The 26,846-nt window shown below is 36.7% G+C and overlaps 2 protein-coding genes across 3 annotated transcripts in view; one reads left to right on the top strand and one right to left on the bottom strand.

Moving 5' to 3' along the window:
• The window catches only part of helz (helicase with zinc finger), a 74,125-nt gene extending 72,190 nt beyond the window's left edge, over positions 1-1,935 (top strand). For both annotated transcript variants that reach the window (XM_052139031.1, XM_052139030.1), the window contains 2 exons: positions 167-395; positions 952-1,935. In XM_052139031.1, the coding sequence (XP_051994991.1) occupies positions 167-395; positions 952-1,307 (585 nt within the window). In that variant the 3' untranslated portion in view covers positions 1,308-1,935. The remainder of the gene's footprint in view (positions 1-166; positions 396-951) is intronic.
• Positions 1,936-5,579: 3,644 nt separating this feature from the next.
• Positions 5,580-24,937, bottom strand: LOC127652721 (voltage-dependent calcium channel gamma-1 subunit-like). The gene is made up of 4 exons (XM_052139050.1): positions 24,474-24,937; positions 12,503-12,577; positions 10,373-10,510; positions 5,580-6,892 (listed from the first exon to the last, which is right to left on the bottom strand). Exons 1-4 carry the CDS (start codon positions 24,712-24,714, stop codon positions 6,660-6,662), a joined length of 687 nt encoding a protein of 228 aa, XP_051995010.1. The 5' UTR covers positions 24,715-24,937; the 3' UTR covers positions 5,580-6,659.
• Positions 24,938-26,846: the final 1,909 nt, after the last annotated feature.

A 26,846-nucleotide genomic window follows, 5' to 3' on the forward strand; every position in this document is an offset into this window, starting at 1 on the left:
TTGACTGCTTGAATTTGCCTAAATATCTCTGTTGAACTTGGGACTGTTTTTGTATACCATTAATAGTTGAAATATAGACAAAGATAAATCCAAATGAGTCTTTTGATTCTCCCTCATTCCTGTCCTCTTTTTCTCTCTCTGCTTCTCTCTCTGACCGATCTCTCAGTATGAACCACGTGGCCCCGGGCGGCCCCTATACCAGAGGAGGATCTCCTCCAGTTCCCCCCAGCCGTATCAGGACAGCCTGGACCCTCAGGACCACCCAACACCCTCATACAGATACCCCACATCAGACTTATGGCTGGGCAGCAGCGGTCCTGTCCCGGGCCCCGCTCCTCTCCACAACATTCCATGCAACGGAGCGAGCCACCTCGTCCCTCACAGAGAGGTTTTAGGTATATTACACTGGCCATTTATAGTCGAAATGAAATCAAAATGTACTTTATTAATACACATTCCGGGTCTTATTGTAAAGGATTCAATTGTTACACATACAAGTAGTTTGTAGCTAGTAGCACCTAATAAACATGGGGGGGAAAAGGATTGTAGACCAAATAGATTTCCTAAAAATGTATGCCCACATATGTGGACAGCAGGACTAAGTTGTGAAATTTTAAGTTTCATAATTAATTTTGTTTCAAAGTAATGGCTAGCATCATCCAATCACTGCCAACCATGTTAAAATAAAAAAATAAAAAGAAATTGGGGTGGATTTGGGAACATCCTGCCAAGTTTGGTGTCTCTAGCACTTATAGTTTTTGCTGCCCATATGGTTTTAGGGCAGAAAAGTAATAATAAGAAGAAGAAAATCAGCACAAAAACAATAGGGTTCCAGCAACTTTTAATGTATGTCTTGTGTAATCCCATTAACTTCTCTACATTTATCCTTAAATGAGTAATAATATAATTGGTACTTAACGCTAGTACTGATGTGTTCTAATTGTTTCTCAGTTTCTAAGGCGATGAGTGCTGCAGATGAACATGTGAAGCCTGAGTGTCTCCAGCAGTCAGCTCACCCCGCTAGCGCTGTGTCTCTCCAGCACCATGGACAGTTCCCACCCCTCATGCCCCACAAGCAAACCCCGCCAGATCCAGGAGGAGGGGGCAACACCAGCCCAGTGGGCCCCCAGGGGCCAGGCAACTCCAAGCCCCCAACCATGTCCTATGCCAGCGCCCTCCGAGCCCCTCCAAAGCCACGGCCGGTGCCCGAGCAGGCCAAGAAGAACAGCGACCCTATCTCTCTGTTACAAGAACTTAGCATAGGCAGTTCCAACAGTAGCAATGGCTATTACACGTATTTTAAATAATTCAGTATATATGAACTATATACACCTGGTAAAAAGAAAACTATTGAAAAAAATTGAATAACAATTGAAAAAAAAAATAAAACCAAAAAAAAAAAAAACAATAAAAATGTCTTTTGATTTTGTGGAATAGTTAGACGTTTTGCGTTTTATTATTTTTTACTTGGCTTTAGTACTAGTTGGTTCTTTTACAGTTTGCCATCTGTGATTTTACAAACCGAATCAGCATATATATATATATCATGAAATACCAAATCATTTGGAGGAAAAAAAAAATAAAATCAATAAAAAATAAAAAAAAAGATTTATGGAAAAAAAAAAAGATTTTTAAAAACACCATGAATTGGTTGACCACTCAGCTGCCTGTCTTTCTGTAATTCTGTCTGCTCCCTTTGCAGCCACTCCCAGAAGTAAAACTTGTTGAAGTGATTTTCCCAGCTGGCATTTTTTATGATGTTCAGTTCTTTGATCATTATTGGTGTGTTTTATTGTGCTTGCAGCTGAATGGTGAATCAAATCTTGATTAAAAAAAAAAAATATTATAAAAAGTTGTATAGCTGTAGACAAACATTTCTCAAACCTGTACATATGAATAAATGAATACCGCAGATGATGAGTGTGTGCTTTTATTCCTCTTATAAAACATTCACATTATATTGTCTTCATATGAACGGAAAAGGAAGTATAGCTTAAAATTGAAAACGTTTTTTTATTGCTTATCTATGAAATGGAACATCAAAACATTTAAGTTTTTATTTAGCTTACAAATGAATGTAAATTTAGGCATTTGCAAAGAATCCAAATGAGCTGAAAGTGAATTGCTTAATGAGTCTGGTCACGGAAAACTTGAAATATTTTTACATTTCTATTTTTATGCCTGGAAAACTTCTCAAAAACGCGTGGACATATTACAGTGAATATATACAGTATACCCTTAAAGTCAACATGAAACAGCATTTGCAACCTATTTTACTTGTAAGACAACTTGTTTACTGTAAAACAAATTTCAATGAGAACAAAATGTAGAACAGGACTTGATTTTATCCAACGGGAATTTATTGGATGGTAAAAGTGTACTCTGCATGTCATAGGGCTGGGTATTCATACAGATTTCTTGATTTGATTCACAAGCTTTCAATTGTCCAAATTGCTGACATATGAAAGAAATTCTCTCTTAGCTAATGCTTTTATTTTTAAAGGAACCTTCTAGGTACAATTAAAAAATATAAATTTTACAAATTATATTTTGTCATTAGTTTTTAATCAAATTTGTCACAATTAAAGGAGTATTTAAAGGCTCTCATTTAAAAGTTCTACACCTAAATAAATGAATAGTAATTTTGAGACATGTGTATAAAATCATGAGCACACAATGAAGACTCCAGTCATATCAGTAACCTTATAAAAGCTGTTTTATTCACATGGAGAGGGTCCACACAGGGGCTGCCATGTTAGAATCACATGACCAGCAGAATAGTACTCGCTTAATCTCAGTAACCATCCGGCTATCGTATATTTTCATAAATTAATTAAATTAATCATGGCTTACTGTGAATACTACATTTCAACAAAAGCATTGGAAACTGGAAAAAAACAAAAACATGTTTTAATGATGCTGCATTCACACCACTAAGTGTCAGTTTAAGTTCAAGACAACATATTCATAAAATTACTAAATTCACCTTTAAGCTTTTGAATAATGTTCGAATTCAGTATATTTAATTAATTAATGTCTTAAAATTGCATTATGTTGCATATATATTTTTGTTACATGTTTATTGTTTACTTGCATAATTTATACTATTTACATTGATATGTAGACACACGCTTAATCGGTACTGTCTCTTTAAGATAACAGCATATAACGAGAGAGGACATGCATGATTTCTTTACCACATACATGTGTTTGGATTTGTTGTTGTTGTTTTTAATGAACAACTGACAGTAATGAACAGAATGAGTATTAAAAGAGACATTATTCAATTACTTATGTATCCGTATCTCATCTTTGGACATAAAATTATTTAAACCAAACTTTTAATGCCCCAAAATACTTAACGCAAGTACGCGAATGCAGATGCACCTTGCTATTCCATGCGTCGTTGCATAGTGAAATGTGTCAGTGCTCAATTCATAACCCAATGCAAGTATGCGGTGCATTCTCTGCATTGCCACAAGGGGCACTAGAGCGGGTTTTCTGTTTTTGTCAACAAAAGAGTCTTGGCAAACAAGTTAGATTATACAAACATATTTATGTCCTATCTCCATTCGAATAAAACAGCAATTGAAAATGCTTGGCAAGAAATTGCAGATTCCATAAATTCTGATAACGACACTGTAAAGAGAAAATGGAAACAACTATGGGACCAATTTGTCTGAGCCAGAACGAAATGGAAAGCCCCCATATCGCCCCCTTGTGGTGTGTTGTTTGTAACCGCCAGACCAACACAAGAGCACACTTAAAGTTATGTGCAGCGACTTTTAACACGTTGACAACACGTTAACAACACGTAAAAAATTAACACGTTAACAACACGTAAAAAATTAACACGTTAACAACACGTAAAAAATTAACACGTTGACAACACGTTAACAACACGTAAAAAATTAACACGTTAACAACACGTAAAAAATTAACACGTTAACAACACGTAAAAAATTAACACGTTGACAACACGTTAACAACACGTAAAAAATTAACACGTTGACAACACGTTAACAACACGTAAAAAATTAACACGTAGACAACACGTTAACAACGTGCAAACAATGTGTTGTTGACGTGTTGTTTATGCGTTGTCTACGTGTTAAAAGTCGCGTATATTTGAACTGCCTGGCGTTCCATAGCAACAGGACAACGCATAGACCAAGCGCTCGCGTCTGCGTTCGTGTACTTGCGTGAACTATTTTTCGGCCTTTACTCTCAACAAGCAGTGAAAGGACCTGTGTGCTAATAACTTCTCAATCACTGGTGAGTGAAATCTGAATATTTACCAGCCAGTGGTAAATAGTAGGAGATTTGGTCTCAAATGAGAGTGATTTACTCGCATTGTAGGGGGTTGTGCATAGTGAAACTTGAAAGATCGATTTTGGGATTTAAGAATCAAAATTGTTCAAACGAAGATCACGATGTATCGAAAAATCGATATTTTTACCCAACCCTACTACAATAACAAGTGGTGGCTTGGTGACGTCACCCGAAAAGTCAATGTAGAGATGGATAAAAAATGATTAATGTGCACCGATGAATTGTTCAGTCAGACCAGACCATTAAGAAATTAAATGGGGTCAAATTTGATAACATATTGACTTTAAATGAAGGGAAGAAGCTATTGATTTATTTATAAATAGGGATGAAGTGTTTAAGTAAGTGCAAGGCTTAACTGATAGTGCTGCTTTAACATTGCAGTTTATTCACTGCACTATTCCCATTTGAAAGCACCTGCACCTATACATGAAACACATCATGATTTTAGCATGAACCAAAACAGCATTTAATAGTCCAGATGTTGAGCCCTAGAATGTTTTGCAAAGTGACCTTATTTCTAAGTTTCATTTTTTTTTACCCTGCTCTGCAACACTTATATTCCAAATGCAAATACTTAACATGTAACAAAATCTTTAAAAACGTATTTGTATCACTGCTGCTTTATTGTATTTTTACATTCAAAACATTGGAGTGCAGGGCTAAACCAAGATGTACAGAGGCTGTAAAACGTATTCAGAAATTTAAAGGTATAGTTTATCCAAAAATGTAAAAGTACTCACCCTCATGCTATCCCAGATGTGTGTGACTTTCTTTCTTCTGCTGAACACAAATGAAGATTTTTAGAAGAATATCTCAGCTCTGTAGGTCCATACAATCCAACTGAATGGTGACCAGAAGTTTGGAGGTCCGAAAAGCACATAAAGGCAGCATAAATCCATGTCTTCAGAAGCAATAGGACAGATGTGGGTGAGAAATACATCAATATTTAAGTTTAAGTACAAAAGTATTTAAATCTCCACTTTCACTTCCACATTCTTCTTCTTTTGTTTTTGCTGATTCACATTCTTTGTGCATATCACCACCTACTGGGCAGGAGGAGAATTTATAAAAAAAAATAATAAATCATAAATATTGATCTCACCCACGCCTATCATATCGCTTAAGATGACATGGATTAAACCACTTGGTCACCATTCACTTACATTGTATGGACCTACAGTGCTGAGATATTCTTCTGAAAATCTTTGTGTTCAGCAGGAGAAATAAAGTCATATATATCTGGGATGGCATGAGGGTCAGTAAATGATGAGATAATTTTTATTTGGTGTTGAATTAGCTCTTAAAGCCACCCTATAAAAAAAATTCCAACAACTTTTAAGCAACTGATGAAAAAGTGTTTAAAAAGAAATGCATATTAAGTCAGTTCCCATCAGGTGCACACAAGTGTCCAAGCAGAGTAACCATTGGTGTAGTTCATTACATTAACTGTTGACCTGTTCCAGTAATATTTTTGTCATATCAAACCTAACAAACTTCTTTTTGTGAAATGTTTAGCTTGAAAAGTTTGCTTGTGCTATCATTAAAATAAATGCCACTTATTTATTATCTAATGCAGTGACATTCACTTTGAAATGTGGCTTAAGCCTCCAAATATATTTTGGAGGACACTCAATGAATAGCAAAATGATTCTGAAGCTCAGTAAGTATGCTGGTATGGAATCTGAAGTTTTGCTTTATAGACAGCACAGGGGCAGATCAACTGTACTCAATAAGAACAGGAAGTACAGATGTAACATGCATACAATAATATAGCAAAGCATGACATACCTTGAAAGAATGAACCTTTATTAATAATGTTAATTGTTTCACCTCATTCTCAATTGCAATCTGTATTTGCTGAAACTGGAAGATTGTCAAACAACTAACATTCATCTAAAACTTGATTTGTTGCATTCTAGTGGCACTGATTCAGAAATAAAGCATTATATCTTTTGCATATCTTTAAAAAGTCTATAAATATACATTCGAAGCTGTCATCTATTGCGTTTAAGCATGAATGCACATACAAATGTTTTCAGATGACTGAATACCATAAAACAGATAATATTTATGTTTTAGATATTTAACTTAATATAGAATTTATAGGAAGAACTCACCTAAAAATTCACTGAATTAGAAATTTTGGGCAAACTGTCCCTTTAAGTAGTTAGACATCTGTGTCAATGCTTAAGTCAATTACAAATTTGAATGCATCTTTATCATCACCTATCAATACAATGTGTCAATGCATCTCATTGTCATTCACACTGCTAGAATGAATCCACGGTCAGTCGTATGGTGTGCTGTGCTCTGCAGTTAATACCATACTAGTCTATGGTCTCCGGTTCAGCATCCATACAGGTCTCCCAGGGGTTTCTCGGCATGTGTGGCATAGAGATGATGAGCAGGCTGATACCGCCGATGAAGAGGAGAGTGAAAGCCGCACAGGCACAAGTGAATGACCACGAGTAGTAGTAGTCGATCCATATGGTCTCGTCACTGTCAATCATGCGTTTGACCGACTGCCTCATGACCTCCACGGAGATGACGATACACAGACCTGTGAGGGTGAGGAAGGTCACAGAGGAGAGCAGTGAATGTGGTTTTGTCATGAGTGTCTGGGGTTTCCAGTCTATTAATTTGACAGCGTTGAAGTACAGCTCATTTTTCCTTGAATACATATATAGATCTTCCCTGGTGATTTTGACCAACTTTTTGACACTTGTCAATTGGTGGAATGTTAAACGGCCAACGCAAAAATTGAAAAATGTTGGAGTGTTGGATGTAATCTGATTACAAAGTATCTGGTTACTGTAATCTAATTACCATTTAATGCTAAAAAAGTAACGCATTACATGTTAAAGTCTTGTAATCAGATTACAGTTACTGAAATGTAATTAAGGTAATTACTTTTAAGTATATTACTTAGGTTACATTTCTAAAATAATGTTATTTATGTACTGTAAAATTAAATTAAAAAAGAATTCATATGTTTGTATGCACGTCTGTTTGTGCTGTTTTGCTGAAGGTCTGCAAAAATAAAATAGGAAACATAGACATTATTTTGAATTTGTTGAGCGGAAAAACATTTCTGTGAAAAGCGTTTTAGAACGTTAAAGTACTTAATGTGATTATTTGTTTGATAAAGTAATCAGTAAAGTAATATGATTACAATTTCAGAGAAGTAGTCATTTGTACTGAATTACTTTTTTGAGTACTTACCCAACACTGTTTGATGAAATGTACCACAGTTTATTGAACACATTAATGGCATCCCTTGAAGTACTTTGAGACCTGAGTCTCTGCAGAACAAAAAGGGTGTTTCCCAATCAGTGGGCATTTTCAAACAGGTAGGGATGTTTTTCAACTGCTTTACATGATTTGCCTACTCAACTACCAATGAAAGCAGGGAATCTCTGTGTAGAAGCGCCCATTCTGGTTTGTAAACGCCCACAGATTGGGAAACGGCCATTGTTGTTACGCGGAGATCTATACTTCTTTCCATTTTATATCCAATGTAAAATTTGGATTGTTGGGTCAAAGAATCTGAAGCAAAACCAGTTGAGATCCACTTCTTTAATTAAAATCACCAAAAAGTAAACTAAAACATACCTTAATTGTTGTAATCCCTTTAGAAAAAGGTACCTTGGCAGTCCATGGTACAGTGATAGTATCAGATGGTAATTTTTTGGTATTTTGATGAATACTTACCATTATTTATGTACTCCCTTACACAAAATCTAAACTAGCCATAAACTTGCCACAAATTTGCCACTTGTTATTTTCACATGCAAATGATCTTTTGATTCACCGCAAATGTTTGCCAGAAGTGTGCAGCTCTTCGCCAGTAGTGGTGAATCTCCGGCAAACCTTTGGCAACAATGGACAATATGTCACAAGTTTGCCGCAAACCTTTGCATGTGAAAATGATCAGTGGTGAATTTGTGTCAGGTTTGCTGAAAATTTGCCATGAACTCTCGATTTTCATGAGTGCGATGGGATTTACCTTGTGTCTTACAGTTTCCCAATCTGTGGCCGTTTTCAAACCGGTATGAGTGTTTTTCAACTATTGAATGAAAGTACTGGAGAGAATCTCAATGTAGTAATCAGTGTGTGTTTCCAAACCAGGATGGGCATTTCTCAACTATTCGATGAATGTAGGCAGTCTGGAGTAGGCAAATTATGTAAAGCAGCTGAAATATACCTATCCCTGTTTGAAAACACCATTGATTTTGAAACGCCCATTTTTGTTCTACAGAGACACAAGTCTCAAGGGAGACCCCACACAGTTCCAACATTTTTGGCAAAAATGTCATAACAAAATGAGGTGTATAGACCTTATTCAAAGCAGCCCCATTTTTGATGGGAATGACAACGGCTGTGAGGGATAGACGTACAATCTCTTTAATGGGTTGAACAGTTGTTTAAAGTTTTTTTTTTAACCATTCAAAAACATTGAAAGAAATCCTCACAAGAAATTTCAGTAGAAAAAAACTCTAGACAGCATGATTTGTGAAAAATTTTATGTGATCCTGGAGCTTTTTATTAGCTTTATGCAGCGCATGTCATTAAAGAGACGGTACCGCTCACAGCCTTGTTTTCATTCCCATAAAAAATCAAAGATGGCGCTACTGTGAAAAAGTTAGTATTGCCATAAACTGCTTAGGCCTAAAATAGATCCATAAACAATGGGAACAACATAAACGGTCATTTGCCAGCACATGGAACAAACACTAGGCAAATATTTTATTAGCATTAGCCATATTATCAAGTGACATATGATTTTGTGCAAAAATACTGAAGAGTTTGACTGGATGTACAGCCTTTGACAGCGACAATCTAGGGGAGGTAAGTGCTTTCTCCTTCCTTTTAAAAGTTGATAACCATTCTATTTAGTTTGCTATCCAAATAATTAATAACTTTTATGGTAGGCTACGTTTTTAGTTTTGTTTGTTTTTTGTCAATTTAACACTTTAATTCAGAGCGTTTAGTTATTTAAAAAATTATGTGTTTAAAAATAAAAATTAATTATGCCCCCAGACTGTAATAAGAAATATTCCTTCCATCGGAACAATTCAAGCTTGAAGTTTTTACTAGTACCCGTCAGCAGGGCAAGTACGTGAAACTCCATCTGTATAGGCAGCGCGTAACTGTACAGGAAACAAACCACAATTAAACCCAAAATATAATTTGGTCTAGGTGCTTGCATCTAGGACACGTGAACTAAATTATCAAGCACACTATGTGTGTGACCCGATTTAACTAACCGTGCGGATCTTAACGCAAGTATGCGCATACAACTGGAATTATTTCCACTAATCCACAAGGTGGTAACAGAAAGGTGAGGAGATATTTGTATAACTCGAGTCTGATGGAATATTAAGATATCTTAATGTCTAAACTCCTGAAAATAATTTTCCAGTCATTTGTAGCGTGCATACTCCAGCCGCCTGTGTATGCACGCACAGTCAAATGAAGTATACTGGGCTTTAAATGACTGCAGACAGCACAACGTGAGGACATGTTGAGGTAAAATACAGCTGTGCAGCTCCGAGTACAGGGGTCTTGAAACATGTTTTTCTAAGTTTCCAAGTAGGTTTGACGACACAGCATCCTAAAAACGCTGTTTATTACGTAGCCTATATAGTTTTAAAAAATCTACCTTGGACAGATGGATGTATCAAATTGCAAACTAAATTGCTGTGGACTGTAGGCCAATGATAGGTTTATGTTAAAATGTATGGAAATCTAAAGCTACTTTTTTGTCAATACTTGTCTGCCACAATAATGTAATGTATTTTAATTATTTAATCATGTTGAATTATTTATATTTGGTGACCTTTCTCAGAGATTAATTGCGATCAATTTGATTAATTTCTCGGCATATCATGCAATTAAATTAATAAAAATAATTTAGATATTGACATACCTATTATTTGTATTTAGCATTGGTTTTGGACTCATTTTGGAACATAACCTACCAGTTAAGAGACACTTAAAGCAATACATAGTTGTATATGTCTGTTTCAACATTGCTTACCTGCAAAAGCAAAGAACATGCCAGCTGGTCTGAGAAGGTAGTCCCTGCCCTTCCCAAAAGCCATCATCAGGCAGAGGCTGCCCAGGGTCATAAAGGCTAAGCTGAAGACGGCTATAGCAGCAGCTGAGATGTTGTACTCTTAACAGAGGAAAAGCACACAGTGAGTCTGGATCAAAACAAAACCAGGCCTTTCATCATTTAGGCCCTGTTCAATTATGCATACAGGTATCATACAAAATCATTAATACTCATCAAAATCATAACCCCTTTGGATCCCCTGGGGTTAACCATTTGAAGTCCCTGATCAATGTTCATTATCTTATTTAAACATTAATTTGATGCCGATTATATAGTATAGTCTAATATATACATATATATATATATATATATATATATATATATATATATATATATATATATATATAATGTCAGACTATTCTAATAACTTTAACTATTTCAATGACCAAAATGATTTAGTGACTAAAATAACAATAATATGTATACACACTGATAATTTAAAATGATCAAAAGATTTTTGTATGTGTGTATTTTATATTAAGAGCATGATATGTAATATAATTACATGTAGCGTAGGATGGTATGCTAGCTTTGAAGGCTTACCCGGGTTGGCTAACCATAAGATAACTGAAAACAAAGAAATACATATCATTTTAGTATTTCTTGATTTGGATATATAATTTACATTTACCATAATTATGTATCGGTAGCCCAGAAATTTAGGGTAATCTAGTTTTGCAGGCTAACTTGTTAGCATGCTAACCATACGCTTACTGAAAACAAAAAGAAAGATGAATGTTACATTTTTCCATGTGTTGAATCGGGTGTATCATTTGATGTGTTATATGACGTTTTGAAAGTGATATCATCTTTTAGCCTACTGAATAATTTTTTTAATATACTTTCTTATTTTAAAATCAAAATGTTTTAATATTCAGATTTATTTTGAAGCTGATTGGTTCTGTTTGAGGCCTAGAACTCTTTTATTAAAGATTTTTTTTAAAAATGCCTTGGAGAGTGAGATCTTTACAACTGTATGTTGTGTATTTATTTTCCCATGTTCAAATGAATGAGAAAAATACTTGGCATAAAAGTGGGTGCTCACCAACGGCATATACAGGATTTGAACATCTCCCCAGAATCTATGCCCCTGGTGCTCACTAATGTGCTCTACAGTCTCGACTAAAAGACTGGCTGATTGAAGTTTCAACATAAGATAACTATTATTGTTACTAGACTGTTTTATCAGGGTTTTCATTTTTAAATTTCATGATTTTTGATCACTTTCGATCTGTTTCTCCAACAAAAGAACTCACATTTATCATATTACACTGTAGACACCTTCAATGTAACAATCTAACCTGCTAATTCAGATTGTCTGGCTAATCAGACTGACCTCTACACTATGTTGCATTTATTGTGTCATTAATTAGTAATACAGACAGATCAATAGTGCGAATGACTATTGACATTTTAGGATATGGTGCTGGAAGCATTTTACGATGAAGCGTTCGTGATACGCTTCGTGCCTCACTTTATCAAATTCAGATTTGTTTCTCTTTGAAGTGTGAAATAGCCAAGATGCTCTCTACTCAAGCAGGCGATTAACTTAATACCAATGGCCACATTTGGTTGCATGTGATTGGTGGACATTATATCTAGCCCAGAGCTCATATGACCAAGCAATATCCATAAGATAAATGGGGTTCTATTGTAAATAGCAGATTTGAAAAAAAATTATGACAAATTAGAAAAAATGTGTAATTACTGAAGACAATGTAAGTGGTGATTATCAATACAAACTCATTGCCACAATGCTAGAGTGCTGTGCGGGCATTGCTATGTAGTTGCTAACGTGTTCTGGGTGGTTGCTAGGTTGTTGATGTTGGCCCAAGTTAAAAAACTCCACCCCCAATTTGTTAGGATATTCTGGTCCCTGTATTTGGCAAGAATTTTGCAAACCTTCAGGGTTTACTCAAACATATGCCGGTAGATGTTCCTCTTTCACGCTGATCTAAGACCAGATTTTGCAATCCAGTTCCTCTCATCTCTGCCTGGTCTAAAGTGGATACCTTTGCATCTTCACGTGATTTCAAAGGGGGAAAACCATACCTTTCTGAGTCTTCACTTCAAAAACTTCGGCCTCCTCCCCTGATGTGAAGTGTTTGAAGTAGGAGCAGTTCTTCTCTGCAAAAAGAGATGAAAACACTGATTGTAGCTGAGGGTTGCATCCATAGCTTGTCATTACGATGCAGCCGAACTACCAATGAGTCGCCTGACATTTTCTCCAGAGATCGAAGATGGAAAACAAGCATTCATGTGTGTCCATGCAATGGCTCATGAAATCTGAATTATGTGCTGTGGGCATTAGCATGTGATTGCATTTTGCAAGTGTTCTTACTGTTATTAAAGACGGGGCCAAGGTCAGGGCAAAATGGTGTAATTACGGTATCTACTAGCAGGAGCTAACTGGACTATGCTAACCAGCCAAACGTTGACCCCTTGAGCACAACCCAAATATTCACCCCTTTTGGAGTATTTAACTGAAATTAGCTTTTCGCCTATGTATTCATCAGGGTTATAGGTCGACAAGATCAGGCCCTCCCTTCTAAGACCTCTGCCCTGTATCTCCGAGGGCAATTGGAAGGGATGTGTAACATAAGAATTTAGGCGATAGGCATCTCTTCTTTAGATTAAACCTAAAGCAACCTCTTGGTCCCCTGTGCCAGCAGAGTGACGGGAGATTGGGTATCAGACAGATGAAACACAGGAGCTGTTTGCTAAAATGAACCAGGAATGGTGGGTTGGGGGAGACCTATGTACTGTATAGGTTACCTAGCAACAGGCTGATCTTAGCTTTATTAGTAAAGGCAGAATGACAGGGGGGAAGGGAGGGGAGGCATTGCCGCTGTGCTGCTTTACACTGATTTACTCATCTTATTTGACTATTCCCAACACAGACCCTTAGCGCAATCTGCTTTGGATGTGTTCACCTCACAATGGACCTTGGAGAGCTTTTGGTCCTCATATTTGTGTGTGCTAATACACGTGTTGGGTCGTGGTTAGTTGTCTGGACAAAAATAACCTGTGTTAGCATCTCAATACCCCTATGCCACAATGTGAGACTTGAATAAATTGTGTTTTGGTGCCTTTTGTGGCAGTAAGCTGATTTAGATTTTTTTTGTGAGGGCTCACTAGTTGCAGTGGCTCATTTGATGTCATAAGCATAAGTACAATTTAAATATGTTTTGAAAATGTAGTATTAACAAGCATGAGACATGTTTCTCTAGTGTTAGAGTTTTTGTTTGCCATGAAAGGGGACCAGGGTTCAAGTCCTGAGCTAACACAGAATTTAATTTTTGACAGCCATTGATCTCTATATGGAAGAAGAGCAGGATGGTTGATTAAACACTTGAGAGAAACTGGTATTAAAGTGTTCAAAATATGCCGTATTTGAGTGCCTAAAAATTGCCAATCCCTAGTCAGTGATAAGAGAATTTTCAGTTTATAGATCAAAATCAAATCGTGAAATCAAAAATAAAGTTTTGCTGTTTTTAGTCCAGATCTATTAGCTTTAAGATCATCTATATGAAAGTGTACTTCTGAACTTCTCAAATTAACACAATTCATTTTCAGAAGATAAAAACATTTCAAATCTGCAGTCTCTCTCATTGTCACATGGAGGTTGAGAAACCTTGTCCAATCAAATACTTTGTTGAACTAAAACGCACCCTCCCCCTACATCTGTTCAGCGCATCTGGCTGTGTTCTAACTGGCACTGATCATCCCTTCGCAGGGCACTTCGAAGGCAACACAATCCATGAAGGGTCGTTTCAAACAGATTTTCCAATAAAATGGCTTTAAGCTCTCACAGTGGAGAATGGATGTCACTACAACAACAAAAATGCGTTTGCATGATAAAACTCATTTGAAAGTTATATTAAAAAAAAACACGACACAAGTTATTAAATAGATAATTTATAAATGTTAATTTAAAATTTGCCGTATATTTTCATTTCGCAAAACTCCAAAAATGAGTCTCTGTTAAACTTTACAACAGAGAAAGGGAGCCAGGGCTGGACAGGGAAGAGAAACTGGCCTGGGATTTTACATAGCAACTGGCCCAAAATTTGAGTGGGGGGTTGTTCGCTGTCCTTTGCATATCGCTGCACCATTTAGTGGTACGTTCTGCATAACGCGGCGGCTCATTTTAGTTTATCGCGGCCCATTCTGCCCATTTTGTGGCCGACCCACCGCTCGTTTCTTCCGATGGCCAGTACGCCCCTGAACGGCCCCAAAATGCATCGCTCCACCGGGAAAACGCCCAGTATGCAAGATTACCAATCCTGAAGGGAGCAAAATCATTTTGATTAAACTATCCCATATGAACATAAAATTTAGGTTTAAATGTAATTGTAATTGAAATCATACATATAATGCAAGAATTTACATTTAAGGCTTTTATATTTATTGAATAAAAGCATTACAACATTCTTCCTCTTACTAGTTAACACTTAGATTGTGGTCTTGTTCTTCTTTATTAGCATGTATAATTGAGTGTCTTAAATTGTCCTGCTGCTTCCAAACTAAGGACAAATTATTATTATTTTATTTTATTTTTTACAATGAGTGTAACACATTTTACACTCATTAGGAACACCTATACATCTCCTTATTCACGTGATTATCTAATCAACCAGTTGTGTGGCAGCAGTGCAATGTATACAATTTTGCAGATACAGGTCAGAAGCTTCAGTTAATGTTCACATCAACCATCAGAATGCGTAACAAATGTGATCTCGGTGATCTTTTATTTTCTCCCCTATTCTCCCCAATTTGGAATGCCCAATTCCCAATGCAAAGGGGCTGGTTTGAGTATTTCTGTAACTGCTGATCTACTGGGATTTACACACAACAGTCTCTACAGTTTACTCAGAATGATGTCCAAAATGTTCAGTGAGCAGCAGTTCTGCAGACGGAAATGCTTAGTTGATGAGAGAGGTCAATGGAGAATGGTCAGACTGACAGAAAGGCTACGGTAACTTGGATAACCCCTCTGTACAATTGTAGTGAGCAGAATATAATCTTAGAATGCACAACACGATGAACCTTGAGGCAAATGGTCTACAAGAGCACAACACCATGTTAGGTACTTTATTAGGCCCATAGTGTTCCTAATAAAATAGTAAGTGAGTATCTTTTTTAGGAAGTTGCATTCAAAATCCACTTGGTGCATAAAACTAAGGGGGCACATACCCAGATTTTTTGTTTGGGCTCTCTGTTTGAATAGGCATGATGCTTCTGTGTGGAGATTTCATTGGCATGCCTCTGTGTTTTCCAAGCCACTGGATGTCTTTTCATGTCCTCTTCACCTGTCTTTACTTTAGTAGGCCTGTCAGTGTCCTTCATCCATCTGACAGAGGCATACATGTACAGACTAGTCATGAATCAGTCCCAGATAAAAGGGACACTTTTGAAAATTGTGTTGTTTATTTCTCTGGCACATATCGGATGTGAGAATGATATGCATCTGTGTGTACAGTACAGTAGGCAGATCTGTTTCTAAAGCTTAAAAAGAACATTGTGAGCCTTTTCAGTTTAGCGGCGTATAACAAGCAGCCGAAAATAGCAGTTTGACACGTATCATTGACCTTGCAGGTTTGTTATGGAAGCACTTATTTCAGGGACAAGGTTGATTGCTGTGTTGCAGTGGCTGTCATAATGGTTTTTAAATCTTTATTAAACTTTCTGCCTCCTACAGCCCATCCAAACTGAGCACGGCAAATCGCTTTTGGGTGAGGTATCCAAGCTCCATTTGGGGGCTGTATTGTTTTTTCACATGTAAATGCAGAGTAGTGGCTCAGGAAAAAAGAGGAGTCCTCTGTTGTCCATGTACAGAGTGACCGTCAGATTCTGGGTCAATGTGAGAGGAGGACACACTTAAAGCAGCTAACTCGCTAAGGGTACTTTATCTGGGTAACACAAGGGAAGTGGCTTCCTCCAGGGCCTTCATGCGTCGGCAATGAAGATAAAGCCACTTAAAAACAAGGATATTAAAAGAATAATAGTGTTTTCAAAATGAAAAATCTATCATTTACTCACCCTCCTGTTATTCCAAATCTGTTTGACTTTCTTTCTTCCATGTATCAAAAAAGGTGATGTTTTGCTGCTCTGAGTTTGAATATGTGTCAGTGCAAATTATATTTGAGCACTATTGCAGAAGGGAACATTATGGGTGGTCATGTGATGCCATGCAAGGAGTAGATGTGTAAATGGCGAGCTCTGCGGACTTTGCTAGTTTTTTTTTATTATTTTCACATTATAATCCGATGAGATTCGCTATACATATTTGTTCTTTGAGGTAAACATGGCAAAGAAGTCAAAATCCTTGTGCTCTGGAGACATTAAAAGACACGTGCTCAAGCTGAAACCTCTGACAGCCTGCAGACCAGGGACTTTGAACGGTGCGGCGGGAGAAATTCAGCGTCAACTGAAAATTCTCTGAGTTGGCTACAAGATTGGCAGATCGATTATCTGGAATATTTACGCACCTAACGTTGATGATCAGGGCTTTTTTTATTGATCTTGAAAGGATGTTGCAACCCGCTGGCACGGGTTCATGATTAATGTTTTGATGGACTCAGTCCTTGATCATGGTGAAGAAAAAGTGTGTAAGCCCCTTAGAGCAACATCCTTCACAGGATGTGTGAAAATCTTGGTCTTGCCGATATTTGGACGACTTTTGAACCCACCTGGTAGGGACTATACATTTTTTTTCATCAGTCCATAAGATTTTTTCTAGAATAGATTTATTTTGTATATCTAAGTCCCTCATTTCATCTGTTGTTGATTGCTCAATTGGAAACATTTTAGTCTCAGATCACACCCTGGTGAGTTTATAGGTGTTCCTAAAAACATATCATATAATTGCCTTTTTAATGTATCCTTTTTCAAAATACTGATTTCCAACAAATGTTAAAGACTGAAATCAGTGTTTATGTGAAGACCAACTGGACACTTAAGGCAGTTCTTAGGGGCTGGAACATACCGTATGCCTCATTCATTAAAAAATCCAAAGCACAAGAACTTGTGGAGTTGGAACGGAATATTAAAAGTGCAGAGGCAGAGCTGAAGTGCCAAATGTCGTCTGATGGCCTCATAGATTTGACCCGATTGAAATACAGATGTAATATTATTTTGTCACGGAAGGTGGAGTTTTGGTTATTCAGGGCAAGACAATCATACTTTGAGTCGGGGGACAAAGCAGAGAAGCTTTTGTCCCAGACTACATTTCGTAATAACATAACAAATTACATTATTATGTCTTCGGTCTCAGGCATTTGGCTCATTGGTCACTTCCACCTGAGAGAGCCCCTCCCTGGTTTTCTATTGAACAGGAATTCCTTGCCCCTATTTTGCCTTTGCAAAGACTTTCTATCAAACTAACTTGAGAAGTTAAGTCACACCCTGTTATCTCACATTTGCATGTGATTTGGACAAGAGTGGCCAGAGTATTTAATTCGGACATTTATTTAAATGTTGCCTCAAGCATATGGCTGAACCCTAAATTATGTATCAACAAGTCCCATTTCTGTTGGTCAGTGTGGATTGTGAGGGGGGTTACTACACTCGTTAACCTGTATGAGAGTGTTGAGATCTTTTGAGAATTTGGTCATCATTTTGGGATTCTCAGATTTATAGGGATTTACATCTGTGCCACATTCTCTGTACTGTTTTTGGTAGAAGCACACCCCCCCTTAAAGCGGCATATACTTTGGAAGAGGTGATTACGGCTTTTGGAAAAGGTCATTTATTTATTTAAATTTTATTTGACAGGGACAATGCAAACAAACATAGTGTCAAAACCAAGCATGTCACTAATGTATTGCACATAAAGTTTATAGCTATAGCTAATTTTCAACTCCTGTCCCTGGAAGGGCTTTTATACACAATAAAATGTACATGATTAACTACTTAAAAAAAATTAAAAAATAATAATAATAATATAAACATACATATATATCATGTACAACTTTTATAATAATTAAAAATGAGTACACTTTTGGTTTATTTTTAACCAGTTTTTAAGCCTGGAAGTGAACATCTTAAAGTCAGGCACAGTCTTGATTTCAAAAGGTAATGAGTTCCAGAGTTTAGAACTATTCACAGAGAAGGTCGTCTGTCCAAAGCTGGTCCTGCAGTATGCTATTTTACAGTCATGATTTGTGGAGCTCCTAGTGACTCGGATGTTGTCCTGCCTCTCAATAAATGTACTTAGTGGCTCAGGTGCTAAATGATTAATGCACTTATAAATTAGTTTAAGAAAGGAAAAATTGCTAAAGCTATCAAAATTCATTAAATTATATTTCTTAAAGATGCTGCAATGATGATATCGTAATGGTTTTTTATCCAAAAGTTTTATTGCTCGATTATATAAAGAACCTATGCGTTTTATTGCAGTGGGAGCTGCTTGTGCCCATGTTGTCATGCAATATGATATATGAGAAAATATCATAGCATGCATGTACAGCAGGGCTGCCTGACTTGGTATGTAGCTTCTAATTAGTTTAAAACAATTGAGATTACTTTGTAATGTTTTTAAGATTTTCTTTATATGTTTTTCAAATTTAAGTTGAGGATCTAAAACTAAACCTAAATATTTAAATTCTGCAACTGGATGAATTTCTTTATTTTGTAATTTAATATTAAATCTTCCTTTTATATCTATTTTTTTTTAATGGAAAAACACATGGAAACTGTTTTTGAGAAATTTAAAACTAACTGATTGTGAATGAGCCACTGTTGAATGTCAGACATACTAGTAGACAGTATGGCTGCAGCCTGCTCAGGTGACTTGGCGGGTACATAAAGAACTGCATCATCCGCATAGAGCTGACATCTGGCACCTGAGCAGTGCAGAGGTAAGTCATTTATAAAGAGACTAAACAGCAAAGGGCCAAGTATAGAGCCCTGTGGAATGCCCATTTTTATGTTTGAAAGTGCAGATACCTTTTGATCAACTTTAACACACTGTACTCTAGAGTGGAGATAATATGTAAACCACAACATTTTGAAAAATTAAAATGTAACATTTTGGATAAAAGCAAACTATGATTGACCGTATCGAATGCTTTTGTAAGGTCGATAAATACGGCTCCTACCACATTACCTTTGTCTAGGGACTTTTTTACATTTTCAATTAAACAGCAGTTTGCTATTTCTGTCGAGTAACGTGGTCTAAACCCAAACTGGTGACAATGGAGGAGCTGTCTGGCTTCTAAATGGTCCACCAGTTGCACTACTACTACTTTTTCAATTATTTTTGATAAAACCGGTAAAATCGATATAGGGCGATAGTTGCTCATAGAGTTTTGGCTACCACCTTTAAACACGAGGCATAAGTGTATTACTCCTGCTAATTCAGAGTCTGGGGGACAGAGCTTCAACTTCTATCAAGAGATTATGGGAGAAAGATTTGAACTTGGTATTGGAGGAAGGAGTGTAGAATAGGATTATTAAAAAAATTTCAAGTCTGCACATAGAGATGCAAGGGTTCGCCTTACACAATTTAAGATTTTTCATAGATTTTATTGGACCCCCCCATGTTTCTGGGGATGTGTTAAGATCCAAATTTTTTGGTTAAAGGATATTTGTTTGATGTTCAGAATTATTTGTGTGATGTTTTGGGCACTCAAATTTTACTTTGCCCCAGACTTTGTATTTTGGGCGATGGGGCAGTTATAAATTTGGGAGAAAAATATCGCCAGACTTTTGATGACATGTAAGCATAATGCAACTAAAAAATATATTAAGCAAACTGAGCGAGGGGGGCCTCTTCATATATATTCACGCAATATAGCATTTTGTCATTTGTTTTAAATTTTTTGCTTGTTGATTTTAATCAAATTTTAGATTTTTAAAAATGTACAAATTTCACATTCTATCAATTTATATGATGTCATGAAATCACATTTTTAATAATGATACAAGCTGTTGTCAAAGTTTTACATTTCCTACACATTTTTAACAAAACAATTCACAATTGGGAACCTAATAATTAAAATTAGGGGTCATGATAGTGAAATCTGGCTGACAATTAGTAGTCAAACAAATAATTGTGATTATGATGATTAATTACCTGTTTTAGGACTGATGATTAATTGTCTGTTTTAGGTGTTTCACAAATATGACAATTAATAACCATACAAACTCACTATGTGTGCTTCATGTACACAACAAAGTAATTTATACAAATTAAGCTTGGGTCATATAATAAAATAAGGGTATATGATTTCCTTTTCAGGCTTCAAAAACATATGAATGACAGTCAAATATAAAAGTATAAAATTTAAAATAATTCAAATTATATTTTAATGATCAAAATATGTCTAAATAACTAAATATAATATAAAAATAAAATATAAATAACTCTCTCTTTTTATTGTCCGACTTAGTTTTGATCCATTGGACTTTTTCAATGTTTTGTTTTCTTTTGCTTCATTTGTAACCCAGCCAACCTGTATAGCTATTATATTATAAACCCACAATGACCACAGACAGACATTTGCCATTACATGGACGTTAATTGAAACTGGTGCGCTTTGCGTTCGCAAAATTCTTATATTTTTGCGGGAGTTTGGCGCAAGCGTCTGTAGAAGGCGTGCACATCAGAGTGCTTGACTAGTGGTTCATCTTCACACTTGGTTTTATATATATATATATATATATATATATATATATATATATATTTTTTATTTTTTTTTTTTTTTGTGTGTTTATTATTTTATGTGAGGCTGGTGTTTGGGGAGGGATATTAGTGAGTGTTAAATGTTGGTTTGGTGTGTATGTGTTTTGTTTTTCTCTGTTGTGTTATTTTCTTTGAATCAATAAAAAAAAAAGTATTGCAAAAAAATAAAAATAAAGAGGGAACATTATGCCACTTCCCAGTATGAAGATTGTTTTGAAGTATTCCATAAACAATTACTATGCTGTATCATAATCACTCAATGGTTACAAGTCAATCGTTCTGTAAAATGGTGCTTTTAACATAATTAAATCCACTGGGATGCTCTAGAGTCACTTTAGAAAACCTGATGTGTTTCGCCAGTATTCATAAGCTCTCCTGTTCCCTTTGTGAGAAGCAAGTCTGGGAGTGATGCCAAGAATCATTGAGCAAGGAGGAATATAACTGCTTAAATGCTAATGTTTTGACTTATGGCTCCATCTTTATAGCTAAAGAGGCTTTCCAAATCTAGCCACTCCCCTAGGCTTGATGTTTGCTCTGTTAGGCTAGTGTGAACTGGGCCACACTTTGTCTCATGGGACATCCCTTTGAACAGTTCGCTGTGCAGTGTCTGCGGAGCTTCAGGGTTAGACACTAACTGACCCTTTCCAGCATGTATTCTCCCACTGGGGCAGCAGGAGTAGTAGTAGGTGTCTGCCAACGCCACAATCCACAACCAGATCAAATTGTTCATCTCCTAATGGTCTAAAGCAGGCCTTTTCAACTTGCAGCTCATGGGCAAAATCTCGAGATGTTGTCAGTTGTTTAAGGGGCTGTTCACACTGAACTCATCTGCTTGCGCTGTTTTTCAAATGTTTTCCTATGCAAACTTGTTGAGCAACACCTCGCTGTTTTTAAAGTATCTCATGCATGAGCGACATGTTTTTTAGACCCTTTCAGAGGTTGCGCCACAAATAACCTTACAAAATATTTTTGAGTTTTGGCAAACTGGTCACAAACTTGCAGCAAATTTTACATTCATTATTTTCACACAAAATGAGTTTGTGATTATCCATCATTTTGGAATGGGATGGAATGGGAAGATTTGAGAACTAAAATCATGGACGACTGACAAGCATCGAGCGAAAACTTTAGGCAAAACGGAAAAGTTCTATTCGTTAATTTGGTCATGAAAACATTTGATTCGATCTGTTATGGACCAATTTTGAAAGCCCTTTTTAGTATCTGTATTTATTTTTTATTTATTTTAGAATTTCCTACTGGAAAAGTTTTCTTATGATAGAAAAAATGTAAGCTATTAACAAAGATTTAATTTATTTATTTAGTAAGTAGTGCTGTCAGTTGGTAATTAAAAAAAAAAAAAGCAATATAAAGGCAATATATATATTTTTTTTAAATGCAATTGGTGTTGTGCGCCAATTTGGACTCACCATGAAAAGCATTTGCAAACAATAGCCTAAGATATAACCTTGAAAACAAAGCAGAATACAAAGGTGTACTCAAGGGGATAACTTGTTTACTTACTACTAAGGCCCCATTTACACTTGGTATTAAGAAGTGTTGTTGGTGATCTATTTGGCAATTCATTGGGATAACGCTAAAGATTGGTGTAAACGGAGTCCAAACCTTTTGAGATGTGTCCACTTCCACATTTGGGATCATATTGTGTTTGTTGTGTAACTACTTATGTGTTGGAATGCATTCGAACAACAGAGAAGGACCTCCAATCACCTGTCAGAGATTTTAACTTATTATCATCTGATCAAAAATGTGAAAAAATATTCTATAGGCTCCTTATGCATTTAACTTCCACAGTTTAAGTTAAATCTATGGGATTTAGCTTGAGGGTGAGATCCTCCCCAGACATTCAAAGGAGCACAGTGTCTGACAGGAACAGAGTGATATCTCTATTTATCCCTACAGGACTTCCTGTGGTGTGACAAATAGAGGATGCACAATACTGCTCTTAAAGCACCCAGCATCTCACAGGTGATAGTCTGGATCCTAATTCCTTTTTACCCCATTTGTTCTTTGTGTGTCATTTAATTTAAATACCATTTGTTGAAAAAACATCTCAAACCAGCATAAACTGGTTTGCTGGTCTTAGCTGGTTTAAGCTTGGCCAAGCAGGTCTTCAGCTAGTCTAGCTGGTCTCCCAGCCTGGCCAATGTGTTTTACTGGCCTTAGTTGGTTTAAGCTGGTCGCCCAGCTTGGCTGAGCTGGTCTCCTCCCAGTCCATGCTGTTTTTCTGGTCTTAGTTGCTTTAAGATGGCCTTAGCTGGTTTAAGTTAAATCTCTCAGCCGGCCAATCTAGTCTTCAGTTGGTCTAGCTGGTCTCCCAGCCTGGCCAAGCTGTTTTACTGGTCTTAGCTTGTTTAAGCTGGTCTGCCAGCTTGGTCGAGCTGGTCTTTAGCTACTCTAGCTGGTCTAGGCTTGTAGACCAGCTAAAACTAACAAACCAGTTTAGGCTGTTTTTAGCTATTCTTTCTCAGCAGGGTGCACTGCCATCATTCTTTCACAATACTTGACATGCGTATGTCTCCAGAAAACAGTTTATGGTTAATTGTCAGGAACAGGAGATATGAAGGCAGATGTTCAATGTTATGAATACATGCAGTCCTCATCAGTCTGGACTGTCATGCAAATGAATTGCATTTACTTCAGGTAAATTTATATACCATGTTGTATACCATGTTTCTCCCTCTCTTCAATCTATCTGACCTTATGAGCTGGGGCACAGGAATGTAATGAGGCTGATCTCTCCCTAGAGTACCATCAGGAACAGTCGAGTTATTTCCCATCTCCCACAGATAGATACAGATAATTTGCCTTTCATTAATCCACAACCAAAGATTTGCTCATAAATCACCATGTTATTACTGTATCTATTACAGCCTTACACAACCCAGTGACTTCATAAAAATATGAATATGAACCTTTTACAGCCTTCCTTTCTATTCATTAGCAGTCTGGTCACTGACCTCACTAAGCAATTTAAAGACACAGTCCAATTACATTAAAGACCTTTAATGCTATTCAAAGAACAGATTCAGACCCAAATTGTAGGTTAATCTTTAAAGGAAGAACTTAACAAGTGTTCTTAAGTTATCGTTAAGGGGAAGTCTCCTCACTTGGTTCATGTTCTGTGTGAAAGTGTATAGAGTTTGCTTGGGTTGGCTCCTTCTGCTCCCCAGTTCCCCTTTACAACTTAAGATAAATTAGGTTGTCTTCCAAAAACTCCATGTGGAAGACAGATCAATGCCTTTGGGCTACATCAGATGGAATGGTTGGATGTGCTAATGAACATCATGAAAACAACTTTGACCAAATCTTTCTTACCTCCTGGCAGGCTGATGGGACCACAGCCTTTGCCCTGAGGATCTTCCTCCACAATGAAGATACTCTTTTTACACAGCCTCCAGAGTCCAAAATGGGCTGCTTCACAGGTTGTGTTGAGCCGCTCCACCCTGGGACTCAGAACCGCCCAGTGGTCAGTCACCACTGCCGCCAACATGGAAGAGATACCCACCAGGATTACCAGGAAGGTGATTTTCACCTTGGTCCTCTTGTCTTCCAACATGGTTGCTGATGAAGAATTATTCACTAACAATTTGTGTCGTAGTTTGAAAGTGTCACAATCCTTGAGTTTACGCTTTGGTTTAGTTTACTTCTCAGACACGAAGGGAAACGTAAGTCACACAGCAGCACACTATCTCTTCACTCCAGCTTGCTGTCCATAAACCTCTGCTTCTGCTTAGAAAAAGAGGCCATTTAATAGTGCCCTAGTTTTCTCTCTCTCTCTCTTTCCCTCCCTGTAAGATATTTAGGATGGTGGGATGTGCTTTTAGAATTACTGCCTTCACGAGTTTATTATTCTTATACCTGCTGCTCCCACAGGTGACACTTAAATAGAAGTGTATTATTTGGTCCCACTTTATATTAAGTGTCTACTTGCACTAAAAATTTATAATTTGATATAATGTACTTATTGTATACATACATGTTGTTCTATGAAATTACTGTGAGATTTGTATTTGCTTCTACCAACCTCAGGGTTAAGTTTAGGGTAATTAAACTCTAATTAAACAAAAACATTTCTTGGAAAATGTCTCTACGTGAATGATCGTTTGGATGTTGGCAAATGTGCACCTGCTTGCTAATAACTGCATGCTGGTGAGTTCATGTTGATTGATCATATCGGACTGAATGCCATCAACAGAAATTAGCAGTCATCCTCAAGGTAGGTAGAGCTTCAAGTCACACCTTCTAATGACACAAACCAATGACAGTATGTTTAGCAGCCGGTAAGACGTTTTCCTAAATGTCTGTGCAGGTGAGCTGTTATGATCTTCCGAATCAAACTCAATAACTTTTTAGCCAGATTTAGATCTTAATGACATCACAACCGTTCATTCTTCGATTTCGTATAAAGTACATCGGTGCATTTATTGTGTACATATGTTAAGATTGCTGTAAAACTGCAAATAAACATTGTATGAATAATCATGTTCATATTGGAAAGAATATCTTTTTGCTTGAAGGGTTACCATCTAGTCACCCACCCTAAATGTAGTAACAACACATAGCATACATACACAATAAAGGCCCCGATATACTTTATACAAAATCAAAGAACGAAGGGGTGTGATGTCATTTAGAACTAATTCTGGCCAAAACGTTGGTTCGTAACAGCTCACCTGCGTGAAATTGTAGGTTGCTAAACACATTCTTACTGTCATTGGTCCTTGGCATTGGCAGCTAATTCCTGTTTATGGCATTCAGCCAGTTATGATCAGCCAACTGAACACACCAGCGTGCAGTTATTAGCAAGATGGTGCAAATTTACCTACATCTATACAATCTTTCACATAGACATTTTCCAAGAACATGTCATTAATTTTTGTTTAATTAGTCTACAAAAAGAATAATATCTACTGAAATACTCTCATTCACTCCCTTTTGCAGTGGAAGCCACCTGCCCACAGTATCATCATTATTTTGTCTGTATTCTTCCCATTAACACTCTTTTATACACCAATATTTGCTGTGGTATCAGTCTCATAATACATTTCCTTAACAGTGTGTATTTGGCGCATATTATGGCCACATAAAGCATGTTAGCGCATTAGCGTCATCATGAATTCAGAATGTAAACAAGACAAATGATGATTTTTTTTTTACTGAATATGTATTATTTAAATCATCATCGAGTGGTTAAAACAGCTTCTTTTACTTGTCTCGTGTAAAGTCATTGATAACACATTTAAATTAATGTGTCATTAAACACATTAGTTAAGGTTTTACTGAGCGCTGTCATATTTAAATGTTTTTCTAAATGCCGCCTCCAGCGGTTTAGTGGGTGTCGCAATGTTTGCAAACAGAATACCATTGCTCGGCTGTTTCGAACTTCTTTTTACCCCTGAATGAAGAACATCCCCGAAAGTATATTGGGGCCTTAAGTGCACTGTATCAAATGCTTACTGCAAGTACACAGAGGATAAAGACACCTAATATCATCGATCATCTAACACCACACTTTTTACAAGCCAGAGGGCACACGGATGTGTAGATGTTAGATCATGTCTTATATTATTGGATAATATGTACTTAAAATATTAGAGGAACAACAAAATACTCTGGACATCAGATACATTTTGCATGACTTGAATATAATTTTTCATCTCGCATGATTTGATTTTGATGACTTGACGT

Source organism: Xyrauchen texanus, chromosome 12, assembly GCF_025860055.1.
Source record: "Xyrauchen texanus isolate HMW12.3.18 chromosome 12, RBS_HiC_50CHRs, whole genome shotgun sequence".
Taxonomy (NCBI): Eukaryota; Metazoa; Chordata; class Actinopteri; order Cypriniformes; family Catostomidae; genus Xyrauchen; species Xyrauchen texanus.

Coding starts and splice junctions, on each gene's coding strand:
- LOC127652721 (XM_052139050.1), bottom strand. CDS start 24,714: ATGTTGGAAGACAAGAGGACCAAGGTGAAAATCACCTTCCTGGTAATC. Junction 12,578..24,473: donor TCCCATCAGCCTGCCAGGAG/GTAAGAAAGATT, acceptor CTCTTTTTGCAG/AGAAGAACTGCTCCTACTTC. Junction 10,511..12,502: donor TGAAGTGAAGACTCAGAAAG/GTATGGTTTTCC, acceptor TCCTCTGTTAAG/AGTACAACATCTCAGCTGCT.